At 39.2% G+C, this 12,482-nt stretch overlaps 2 protein-coding genes across 2 annotated transcripts in view; one reads left to right on the top strand and one right to left on the bottom strand.

Moving 5' to 3' along the window:
• The window catches only part of dzank1 (double zinc ribbon and ankyrin repeat domains 1), a 232,988-nt gene that overhangs the window by 203,996 nt on the left and 16,510 nt on the right, over positions 1–12,482 (bottom strand). The window lies entirely within an intron of this gene.
• Positions 4,215–12,054, top strand: LOC309475410 (vitellogenin-like; the record flags this gene model as incomplete). Its single annotated transcript, XM_082138171.1, has 27 exons — positions 4,215–4,254; positions 4,446–4,466; positions 4,567–4,718; positions 4,847–5,098; positions 5,168–5,329; positions 5,420–5,568; positions 5,655–5,805; positions 5,895–6,052; positions 6,141–6,306; positions 6,391–6,516; positions 6,643–6,861; positions 6,951–7,168; positions 7,253–7,350; positions 7,470–7,594; positions 7,683–7,784; positions 7,889–8,008; positions 8,118–8,304; positions 8,396–8,498; positions 9,487–9,672; positions 9,784–10,037; positions 10,123–10,382; positions 10,476–10,520; positions 10,603–10,680; positions 10,772–10,978; positions 11,370–11,512; positions 11,611–11,749; positions 11,835–12,054. 27 exons carry the CDS (start codon positions 4,215–4,217, stop codon positions 11,958–11,960), a joined length of 3,987 nt encoding a protein of 1,328 aa, XP_081994297.1. The 3' UTR covers positions 11,961–12,054.

The following is a 12,482-nucleotide window of genomic DNA, read 5'->3' as shown; positions in this document are numbered from 1 at the left end:
CGTATAAATTAAGTAAAGTCATGTATGCACTTACAAATACTTTCTCCAAAAGACAGTCATCTGAGAGGGTTTCTTCACTGTCCTGTGCATTGGAAACAAATGGGAATTACAAAGTGTTGCACTTTATTTCCTTTTGAGGTAAAGTTAGAGAAAGTCCACTTACTGTACATGCTTCAGCCACTACTTGCTTGGGAACAGGTAAAAGTGTTGGTGTATTGTGTAAAACTGCACTAAAGAAGAAATCACAATGTCATTACAAATGAAGTACACTGGGGGAAAATGTGATCAATAACTCGTGGCAACATATTTTTTTACATTAACTACATGCAGGGTTTACTTTCACAAGTTTAACAGTTGATATGACTGGACCAGCCATTGGGATTATAGACCTACTTAATTTAATGCAGCAACAATTCATTTTACAGTGTTGGAGAATTTAAAGTTCATTTACCTTTAATGAAGGAGTTACTGCTACTGCCACCATCGTATTATCATTGTTATCCATTGTTTACCAGCAACACCCACTGCTCAATCCTCTCAAAGACTGTTCCCTGGGAGACGTGCCTTAGTTCACATGACAAAACAAAGTAGTATCTAAAAATAAACATTCTTTATTAACAAATCAAAATTCACACGCAAGAGTTCATGGGAGGAAAAACTTCAACCACAAACTACCAGAAGGAACAGAAAGAACTCAGGGCTTAAATACATGGGGAGAGGTAATCGGTGTGAACAGACACAGGTGTATGGAACTATTCAACAAACATGGAAACTAACTAGGGAACACAGGCGTTGCACAGGGAAAACAGAACCAAAAGAGAACATAACATAACCGAACATACATGATCATACTGTATTATGCATTAAGAGTTGCTTATAAAAAAAAAATGTTGTTGCAAGATGATGTCACATCTTTCAAAGTTGTATCTTAGCAGATGCTTCACTATAGTGAAAGATCCATCTACAAACAGTTATGAATTTGGAATAAGTTATTGGCAAATCTTCATTCTTAAATAATGCTAAAATAAAATCTTCATATTCATGCTTAGAATAGTTTGACTACCTTAAAATCAGCCAATTAGCATATTTAATATTCTATGAGGGGGGTGTGGTTCAGCGAAGTCTGCGGAGCAAGCCAGGAGACGAGCGCGGGGCAAGTACTGGGCTGCGTTCCAGTCCACTTTTAGACACGCACTTGCGAACTTCCCTAAGCACTTCCCCTCGGGGGAATCCCTGCCGCCATTTTGAAGTGCGTTCCACTTCGTGAAGTGGACGAGGGAAGTTTATATGGACAGACCCTCGTTCCTTCGATTTTGACAGAGGGAGCGAGTTTACTTCATATGTACACTTCAGGCACCTATATGTCCCACAATGCATTATGATTGTGACGTACATCCAAGAGAACGAGACGGAGGGAAGTTAGCAAGTGAAGGGCAAGACAATTTTGGACTGGAATGCAGCCTTGGTCAAGTTCAGAGTGTATAACACCTGCTTCTCGTTTCAGTAATTCCCGGGAGATATAGGGTATAAGCTACTTGAGGACTGTAAAGAAAGAGAGACGCGGTGAACTCAAGGCTGTTTTGGGAAATCCTGAGCGTTCCAAGAAGTGCAGAAAGAATGTTGTTACTCTGATTTAAGCATCATTTTGCTGTTTATTCACAGTAATAATTTGTACAAACAAATAAATAAATATGGGCCAGCATGAATTCGCATTATTTCACAGTAACTTTCTGAGTAATTTGTAAAATAATCCTGTACATTTCTGGCAAATTACTTCTGATGGAGACTGACACAAAGGTTGCACAAGCATTTCATATTCACAGCCCCTTTCACAATGTGAGTGTTGCACCCTATGTGTTATTGACATGTGATTTACGTGATGGGCAAGTTCAGAGAAGTTCAGAGACCATGCATCAAATTCATTTATCAGATAATTTTGATCAGTGGTCAATTAATCAGAGCGTCCCTAGCTGGCACAGGATTTGAATTTTTTGTTAAAAATCTGCCATCTTTTCTCATAGTGGTTTATTGCGTAAGGTGCTATTATTATTTAACTAACAGCTCTAGAGCCACAAAAAAGGTGCCATACGTCAATCATCTCATGACAATGCCCTAAAAGAGTCTGGCTGATGGAGCCACAAAAACATGCACAGTCCTAAATATTTCACGAGCAATTCAGAATTTTCATACTGAAATTACTTGTATTAAGAGTAAAACATTGTAAAATGAAAAATTATAAAATATTTCAAGTGAAACTGTGACATGGTCCTCAAACTAATATTGACTTTAGCCAGAGTGACCTAACCTAAAACTGATAGTCTTATGCCAAATCTGTCTATATTGTGTTCTTTGAGAGCAAAAAGCTACAAAAAAAATGCAGAGCAAAGTGTATCAAATGATCCAATAGAACTGAACTACACAGCGCAACCCACAGGACAGTGGATCCCTTTACCTTGTGTGACCCTATGAAAACAAAGCAATTTCTGATTGTCTTTTCCAATAAATAAATCCACTATGCTATGAGTGATCACTGTAGATGGTTTGATTAGGTTGAGGGACTCAAATGTATAAAGGTTTGGCATTTATAGGCATTAGGCCAATATCAAAAACAATAATCATAAACAACAAGCGCATCCAGAATTTTCGGTTTCGGCCCAGAATTTTCATTTCGATGCATCTCTCTAATATATACGGACCATTCTACAGAATTGGTGCAAACTGCTGTCCCACAACCAAAAAACGTATTCAAATCTTAAATGCTAACTAAGATGCTTCTATTATCTTTTGAATCCAACAAAAATATTTAAAATATCAGTAAGCTTAATATATATAAAATCATAATTTATTGGGTATTTTTAATTGGGAGATGGCTGTCCCAAACCCTAACCCTTAAATTTCAACTTATGAAAATGATATTGAAATATTTTTTGCAGTTATTTCCATTGTTGTTTTTAAAAATATCTTTATAATATCTTATCTAAGTTCAAAAATATATGTATATTTTTATTACATTTTCTTTTTATATCACGAAACAATGTGTCTCGCATTTTCATGTCACTACTGAAAAGTCTATGTTTTGGTCCATTGGCTGAGTCTGATTTTTGATCAGGAAATATTCCTGTGTCCCTCTCTCTTATGGCTACATGATGAGTAGATAGAGCCCATCATTTTGAGGTAAATGTGTTCATTTCAGCAAACATTTTAGTATATCTTCTCAAGGGACAATAATATAGAAATGAAACTTGTATATATTTTAGAGTAGTAAATGTGCTGCTTGTATAGCAGTATATATTTACTGTCCTCTGAAAATAATTCAACATACAGCCATTATTGTCAAAATAGCTGGCAACAAAAGTGAGTACACCCTAAGTGAAAATAGCTATATCTTGTATTAGAGCAGATAAAATTTGTGCTTTGAGTACAATTCTCTCATACTGACCACTGGATGTTCAACATGGCACCTCCATGACAAATAACTCTCTAAGGATTTGAGAATTAGAATTGTTGCTCTCCACAAAGATGGCCTAGGCCAGGGCTATTCAATTAACTTCATTTCGAGGGCCGGATTATTAAATCGAAATGTTAAGGAGGACCGGTGGGTTTAGCTTATTTACTGAAACATTATTTATTACTTATTGAAACATAACAGTATCAATAAATAAGCTAAAGTAAACCTAAAACAAAGTATTGTATTTACTTGGTTTGAAATCAGGCTTAGTCCACCAAATATTGATTTCTGAACTCTTCCTAACTTAAAACAGTATTGTGTTGTTTAAAAACAAATATAAACTTGTTTTCTTTGCAATATTTGAGGTCTGAAAACAGAACATTGGTATGTATACATACATACATACATACATACATACATACATACAGTATATCTGGAAAAAATAAATGAACTACTTTATTTATTCTACTAACAATACATATATACTATATATATATATATATATATATATATATATATATATATATTAAAAACTTCTTGGCAAATGAAGACAAATACAAAATTGACATTGGTTATTGCTCTTGATGGTGACATGACAGGCCAGGGTAACCTAACCTCTAATTGATATTGATGTTCAGAGGTTGACTCAACAGTCGTGTTATGTTTAAAGACATCTGTTAATAATTCATTAAAAAAATAAATAAAGGGGCAGCAGTAAACTAATATAAAAGATCTGATTCTCTGAGCTCTTCACAAACCATCAGCCATGAGAGCTGTTGTGCTTGCCCTGACTGTAGCCCTTGTGGGTAAGTTTTATGTTTTGAACTTAAGAAGTTCCTGTATCTCTTTTCTTAAAATATTTCTCTTTAAGAAAGTAAATTAGAACCTCTTAAAATAGGTTCATTAAATTTAATTTAATTAAGTAAATTAATTAAGTAAAATTAAATTAAGTCGTTTTAAAAGCATATTTTCTCATGTGTTTTTTTTTTTTTTTTAGCATGTCAACAGATCAACCTTGGTAAGTACAATTTTTTTAATTTGGTTATTTGTAAATAGGTAATTTACAACTATTGCATACTTGCTTTAACTCAACCAAAGAAATACTCTACCATTTTCAGTTCCTGAGTTTGCCCCTGACAAGACCTATGTGTACAAGTATGAGGCTCTGCTCTTGGGTGGTCTTCCTCAAGAAGGTCTGGCCAGAGCAGGAATAAAAGTCAGCAGCAAGGTTCACCTCAGTGCCGTGACAGAGAACACCTTCATGATGAAGGTAATGACATTTATGAATTGTAAAATTTTTAGGTGTTCAACACTAAGGAAAAACTAAAACTGTGTTAGCAAGCATTGACTGTTAAAAGCAACAATTCCCTTGTTTTAAGTGAAAATATTCCTTTTCAGCTCATGGATCCTCTACTCCACGAGTATGCTGGCATTTGGCCCAAGGATCCATTTGTTCCTGCCACTAAGCTCACTTCAGCTCTGGCTGCTCAGCTTCAGATTCCCATCAAGTTTGAGTATGCTAATGGTGTGGTTGGACAGGTATTTGCCCCTGCAGGAGTCTCCCCTACAGTAATGAACCTGCACAGAGGAATCCTCAATATCCTTCAGCTCAACCTCAAGAAGACCCAGAACATCTATGAGCTGCAAGAGGTAAGAAAGTGATCCGTACACTTGATCCATTTTGAGTTCTGCAATCTAATTTTTTACTTGTTCTTCAAGGATGGAGTTCAGGGAGTGTGCAGGACCCACTACGCCATCAGTGAGGATCCAAAGGCCAACCACATTATTGTCACCAAGTCTAAGGATCTGACCCACTGCCAGGAGAGAATCATGAAGGACATCGGTTTGGCATACACTGAGAGGTGTGCTGAATGCACAGAGGTAATGAAAAAGACGAGAAAGAATTGAAATATTTACTCAATATAACGAAAATGCCAAGAGTCAAGTGGTCACATACCTTTCTCCCAACAGAGGGTCAAGAGTCTGATTGAAACTGCATCTTACAACTACATCATGAAACCATCTGCCGCCGGTGTACTGATCGCTGAAGCAACAGTTGAGGAAGTGCATCAGTTTTCACCCTTCAATGAGATCCATGGTGCTGCCCAGATGGAAGCAAAGTAAGATTGCTCCTCTGTGAGATTTCTCTTAAAAATATGAAGTAACAATATTACTAAGAGATAAAGATTTATTTTATTTTTTTCAGACAAACCTTGACTTTTGCTGAGATTGAGAAGACGCCTGTTGTTCCAATCAAAGCTGATTACTTGGCCCGTGGATCCCTGCAGTATGAGTTTTCAACTGAAATTCTTCAGACCCCCATTCAACTCCTGAAGATCAGTAATGCACCAGCTCAGGTATAATTCATGACTAAAAATCGTTAACAGTCTCCAAGTCAAAGCCTTTGATCCATGATCAACTGAGTGTTGCCCCTTACTCTCTCTAGATTATCGAGGTCTTAAAGCACCTTGTTGCAAACAATGATGCCATGGTCCATGATGATGCTCCACTTAAGTTTCTTGAGCTCATCCAACTCCTGCGTGCTGCCACCTTGGAGAATATTGAGGCTATCTGGGCTCAGTTCAAAGACAAACCAGTTTACAGGTACAATATTTGAGCAATATGTTCATAGGAATATAGTTCAAAGACAATTTTTTATTATGAATATATTTTAAAACAATGAATCTGTTAGGCGCTGGCTTCTGGATGCTCTTCCTGCTGTTGGCACACCAGTCATTGTAAAATTCATCAAGGAGAAGTTCCTGGCCGGTGAACTTACCATTCCTGAGTTCATTCAGGCTCTTGTAGTTGCTCTGCAAATGGTCACTGCTGATTTGGAGACCATCCAGTTGACAGCTGTGGGTACATCTTACTATACTCAAAGTGCTGTTCTTCAAATATGACCAAAATCAAATTAATCATTTATGTATGTTGCTGAACAGAGTTTGGCTAAGCACGAGAAAATCGCCACAATCCCAGCTCTTCGTGAAGTCATCATGCTGGGATATGGTTCCATGATTGCCAAACACTGCGTTGAAGTTCCCACTTGCTCTGCCGAGCTCCTCAGGGTAAACGACTCAAGACCTCCATACATTTCTGCCATGGACTTAATATAATATTTACTATAATAGAAAAATAGTATCTTACTAAATATTATCAATATTATTTGTCTAAATGTGCCTTAAACTCCTCAGCCCATCCATGAGATTGCTGCAGAGGCCATTTCAAAGAATGACATTCGTGAAATCACTTTGGCTCTGAAAGTTCTGGGCAATGCTGGTCACCCTGCTAGTCTTAAAACCATCATGAAGCTCCTACCTGGACTGAGAACTGCAGCTACTTCTCTACCTCTTAGAGTCCAGGTTGATGCCATCTTGGCCCTGAGGAACATTGCCAAGAAAGAGCACAAACTGGTAAGTGTCAGACACTATAGGAATCAATTACTGTAAAACATTATACATATTTTCTTCCCATAATATACTAACCTTGTTTCTTGGCTCAGGTTCAGCCAGTGGCCCTGCAGCTTGTATTGGACAGGACTCTCCACCCTGAAGTGCGTATGGTTGCTTGTATTGTGTTGTTTGAGTCCAAGCCCTCAGTGGCTCTCGTCTCCAATCTTGCTGGTGCTTTGAAGACTGAGACTAACATGCATGTTGCAAGCTTTGCCTATTCCCACATCAAGTCCTTGACCAGAATCACTGCACCTGATATGGCAGCTGTGTAAGAGCAAATCATTTCTCACATATTTTACTTCATCACATAAAATGAGCACACGCCAGAGGTAATCATGGTTGTCCATTTCAGTGCGGGTGCAGCTAATGTTGCCATCAAGCTCATGAGTCGCAAACTGGACAGGCTTAGCTTCCGTTTCAGCAGAGCCATTCAGCTGGACTTCTATCATAGTGAGTCTAGCCATTTTTATAAGAGAGCTAAAAAACGAACAGTGTCATGGGTGTTTCTTAAAATGTGTAAAAAATTCTCCTGACACATTAAATGTATTCTTACCTCTTTTCCTGTGCAGCTCCTCTTATGATTGGAGCTGCTGGTAGTGCCTACATGATCAATGATGCCGCCACCATCCTGCCCAGAGCTGTTGTAGCTAAAGCACGTGCTTACCTGGCTGGAGCTGCTGCTGATGTTCTTGAGGTGGGACAACCAAGAGTTATTAAAAAACATGTTCATGGTTTTAAAATGTTTAAGTGTCAGTCTTCACTCAGTTGATTCTCTCAAACAGATCGGTGTGAGAACTGAAGGAATCCAGGAGGCTCTTCTGCAATCTCCTGCTGCAGATGAAAGTGTTGACCATATCACAAAGATCAAGCGCACCCTGAGAGCTGTACGTTTTCATGTCCTGTGTACAATATAATTGTGTACTTTTAAGTAATATTATAAGCATGACATAGGCATATGTGTGTGACTTCTCTTTTTTTATTCCTCAAGCTCGCAAACTGGAAGACCTTGCCAACCAATCAGCCATTGGCTTCAGCCTATATCAAATTACTTGGACAAGAAGTGGCTTATTTCAACATTGACAAGACCATCATTGAAGAAGCAATACCGGTACTGTGTTGTACTTTATGTATTCTCTGTCATTAATATATTTTTTGTGTTCTGTCTCAAAAATAGTTCTCACAATTAGAATAAAGTTTCTCATAAACACTATCCCTAGATGGTCACTGGACCCAAACCACGTGAACTGTTGAAGCATGCCCTTAAAGCTTTGCAGGAAGGAGTTGCCTTCCATTATGCCAAACCCCTGCTTGCATCTGAAGTGCGTCGTATCTTGCCAACAGCAGTTGGTTTGCCTATGGAGCTCAGTTTGTACACTGCTGCTGTCGCTACTGCAAGTCTCAATGGTATGTTTTTTCTTAGATTTTTTTTGTTAATCTTACCTTGGATATGAGGGTGTCACTTTGAAGTTTGATGTTGCTCTGTTCATCCCTCTAGTTAAGGCCACCATTACACCTCCTCTCCCTGAGGAGATTGAGACTATGACTCTTGAGCAGCTCAAGAAGACTGATGTTCAACTCCAGGCTGAAGCTAGACCAAGGTACACTTTTGCAGCTACATTCATGAAGATGAGATATAGGGCCCTATTTTAACGATCTGAAACGCAAGTGTCAAGCGCAAAGCGCAAGTAACTTTGTGGGCGGGTCTCGGCGCTGTTGCTATTTTCCCGGCGGGATAAATGCCTCTTGCGCCCGGCGCAAATCTAAAATGGGTTGGTCTGAAGTAGCTTCATTATTCATAGGTGTGGTTTGGGCGTAACGTGAAATAAACCAATCAGAGCGTCATCTCACATTCCCTTTAAGAGAAGACGCGCTTTTTCCATAGCGGATTGCTATTGTAACGGCGGATTTGCCAGGCGCGCGCCAGGAGCTGTTCACAGCCAAGGAGAGCAACGCTCTCGTCACGTCCGTAAAAGAGAGAAGTTACATTGAAATGGAGAAACCCACCCAAATTAACTTCGGTTAAACAGGCGTATGATAATTTGGGTAAATGTGTAAGCTAGATGTATGCTTTTATAATAAATTGTCTATCTATCTATCTATCTATCTATCTATCGTTCGTTCGTAATAATGTATGATTTGCAAAAATGAAAACTGCTGCTTCTGTGTAGATGAGAGAATCAAAGTGTATGCGCGTTGTGCACACGCTACATTGATTATGGCCAAGCATGCGCCCTTAAAATAGCATATGAATAACATGCGCAACGCGCCACTGACTTTAAACTATTTTTTCCTGGTTAGTGGCGCAATTGTTTTCTAAACCTGCAAAATAGCAAGAAGGAACGTTTGCGCCGGAACACGCCTCCTCTTTGCGCTGAACCGCCCCCGGGAGCGCAAGTGTATTTCCTAACTTACCGACGTGCTTCTGTGGAGGGAAAAGTCCGCTTTGCGCGGGTGCAAAATAGGAATGATACATGCGTCGGTGTCCAAAGTCACTTGCGCTGGGTGCAAGATAGGGCCCATAATGTACACAACAACAGTTATTTGTTAACAGTTAACAAACAATCTCCCTTATTATTATTTTTTCAGTATTGCTCTCCAGACCTTTGCTGTGATGGGAGTGAACACTGCCTTGATCCAAGCTGCTGTTATGGCAAGAGGAAAGATCCGTACTATTGCCCCTGGAAAAGTGGTTGCAAGAGCAGACATTCTCAAGGGCAACTACAAGGTGGAGGCTCTGCCTGTTGAGCTTCCTCAACACATTGCTGATGTGAGGTAATGAAATATTAGTCAGACCAGTGGAGAAAATATTCTGAAGCAATTCATAAATAGCTCAAAAGATTTCTGAAAGTGAGATGTGACCCACTTTTTTTTTTGTTCCAACAGCTTTGAGACTCTTGCTGTGGTCAGAAATATTGAAGAGCCCAACGCTGAGAGGATTGTTCCCTTAGTACCCGAGGTGGCCATGCAAAATGCCCAGACTCCTGCTGCTCCATTTCACAAGACTCTCTGTCTTGCTGTCCCATACATTGAAATCAAGGGGTGCGTTGAGGTGCACTCTCACAATGCTGCTTTTATCAGAAACTCTCCTCTCTTCTACATAATTGGACAGCACTCAGCCCGTGCTGCACTGACAAGAGGTATTCATTCAGAGAAGATTATAAATTTCAGAGAAAATTACAGAAAAATTTGCAGACAAAATAATAATTGTCATTTTGGCTTTAGCTGAAGGTCCTGCAGTTGAAAGACTGGAGCTTGAAGTCCAAGTTGGTCCTAGAGCTGCTGAGAGACTCCTTAAGCAAATCAGCCTCATTGATGAGGATACTCCAGAAGGAAAGGCCTTCCTGTTGAAACTGAGGGAAATCCTGGAGACTGAAGACAGAAATGCGTCCGTCTCTTCTGAAAGCAGCAGTAGCAGCCGCAGGAGCAGCAGCAGCAGCAGCAGCAGTTCAAGCTCCTCCATGTCCAGCTCTCGTATGAGTAAGGTGAGGAAGTGGAATGTAGCGTGTTGGTTAGGTAGCCAATATTTTTGTCATAAATATATTTTTTTCACTGAATCATTTTATATGGATTTTTAGACTGCCACTATCATGGAGCCCTTCAAGAAATTCCACAAAGATCGGGTAACTACTAAAAAGCCAATTTTTTATAGTATTACTTTAGATTATATCGATTACTTATTACAAAACTTATTTTTGCTTGCAGTTCTTGGCACCCCATGGTGCTTCAAAGGCAGTAAGCAGTGGAAGCACTGCATCTAGCTTTGAGGCTCTCCAGAAACAGGTGAATCAATTGGTGTCATTAATAACATATAACCCAAAGGTGACATTTTATTCTAAAATCCACTTAAATTGATTATGGTTTATGCTTTCAGGCTAAGTTCCTCGGAAATGCTCTTCCACCTGTTTTTGCTGTCATTGCCCGTGCTGTGAGAGTTGACCACAAGCTGCTGGGCTACCAACTTGCTGCTTACTTTGACAAGCCAACAGCAAGAGTGCAGCTCGTTGTTTCCTCCATCGCTGAAAATGACAACCTGAAGATCTGTGCTGATGGTGCCCTGCTGAGCAAGCACAAAGTCACTGTAAGACTGGAACTTTTTTGAATAAAAAAAAAGACAAGATTTAGAACAATTATAGAAATTAATTTCTCAAGATGATATTTTATTTACAAAGTTTGCGAGGAGCACGTTCAGATAATCTACCCAATCAGCACGACAAGAGGCATATACATAGCCGATTTACCTCAGTTCGATGACAGTCCTCCACCCCAACTCCTTACTCTCGATTATTCCTATCCCAGCCAGGGATGGGGGGAGTACTCTGGGTTCGGGCCAAATTCCGAGCCCGGAGCCCTCTCCTCGGACACTCCAAATACGCATATTTCCATACCCTATCTGATTATATGTAAGTGCAAACTTGTGAATGAAATTATTGATATCAATAAAAAATTTTGAACACAAATGTCCTTTTCAGGCCAAGGTTGCTTGGGGTCAAGAATGCCAACAGTATGCAGTCACTGCTAAAGCTGAAGCCGGTGTCCTGGGAGAATTCCCTGCTGCACGTCTAGAGCTGGAATGGGAGAGGCTGCCAATAATTATCACCACATACGCCAAAAAGTAATGTTCAGCAACACTGAATGACAAATGTATTGTATAGTTTAGAAAAGGGCACTGGTTTAATCGGCTTTTTTTTTTGTGCATCCCTTCACAATTAGACTGTCCAAGCACATCCCTATGGCGGCTTTCCAGACGGGCTTTAGACTTGAAAGAGCAAAGAACAGTGAGAAAGAGATTGAACTGACTGCAGCCTTGCCAACTCAGAGATCCTTGAATGTCATTGCTAGGATTCCAGAGGTGAAATAGTTTTCAGTTAAATTATGACTCTCACAGAGATATAATAAGAAAATTCAACAAATTATTTTTGTTCCTGCTGCTCTAGATGACACTGTCAAGGATGGATATTCGTCTCCCTGTCGCTGTTCCCATTAATCCAGACGGAACTCTTTCCATTCATATCGATGAGGACATTCTCTCCTGGATCCAGAAACATATCAAGGAAGAATAAGAAATTAATTACATTTTACATTTTCACATTCAGTTTAATTTAATACATTGCCACTCTTGTGATATCTGTAATGTAATGCAACCAAATTCTAATAAATACCCTGCAAGTGTCAGAATTGTGCGAACTGCTTTTATTTGACAATTCTCAGTACTCATAAAAGTTTAGTTTTTTTTTTTTTTTACTTGACAACAAGGTTCACAATTTATTATTTATTTATGAAAGATATATAAAATACGGTGACTGAGAGGGGGCATGTTCGGTTTGCATAGTTTTGTCGTGGTCACGAGTCACGATCATATTAATTTGTGGGAACGTGACATGTCGTGGTAATTTTGTCGAGGTAACAACAACATTTTTATGTTGTGGCCACGTGATGTGAAGTCGTGGCTTTAAGATCCTATGTTGAGGGAATGACATATTTTTCTTATGGCCATGAATTTTTATGTTGAGGGAACAATATCAACTGTATTTCTTGTGGCCATGAGTTTAATGTGTAAACAAACCTGCATAGCAACATGGCAA

Source organism: Leuciscus leuciscus (assembly GCF_965113295.1).
Source record: "Leuciscus leuciscus genome assembly, chromosome: 15".
In the NCBI taxonomy this organism is placed as follows: domain Eukaryota; kingdom Metazoa; phylum Chordata; class Actinopteri; order Cypriniformes; family Leuciscidae; genus Leuciscus; species Leuciscus leuciscus.
The sequence above is the reverse complement of the archived record's forward strand: the minus strand, read 5'-3'. Positions and strand labels throughout refer to the sequence as shown.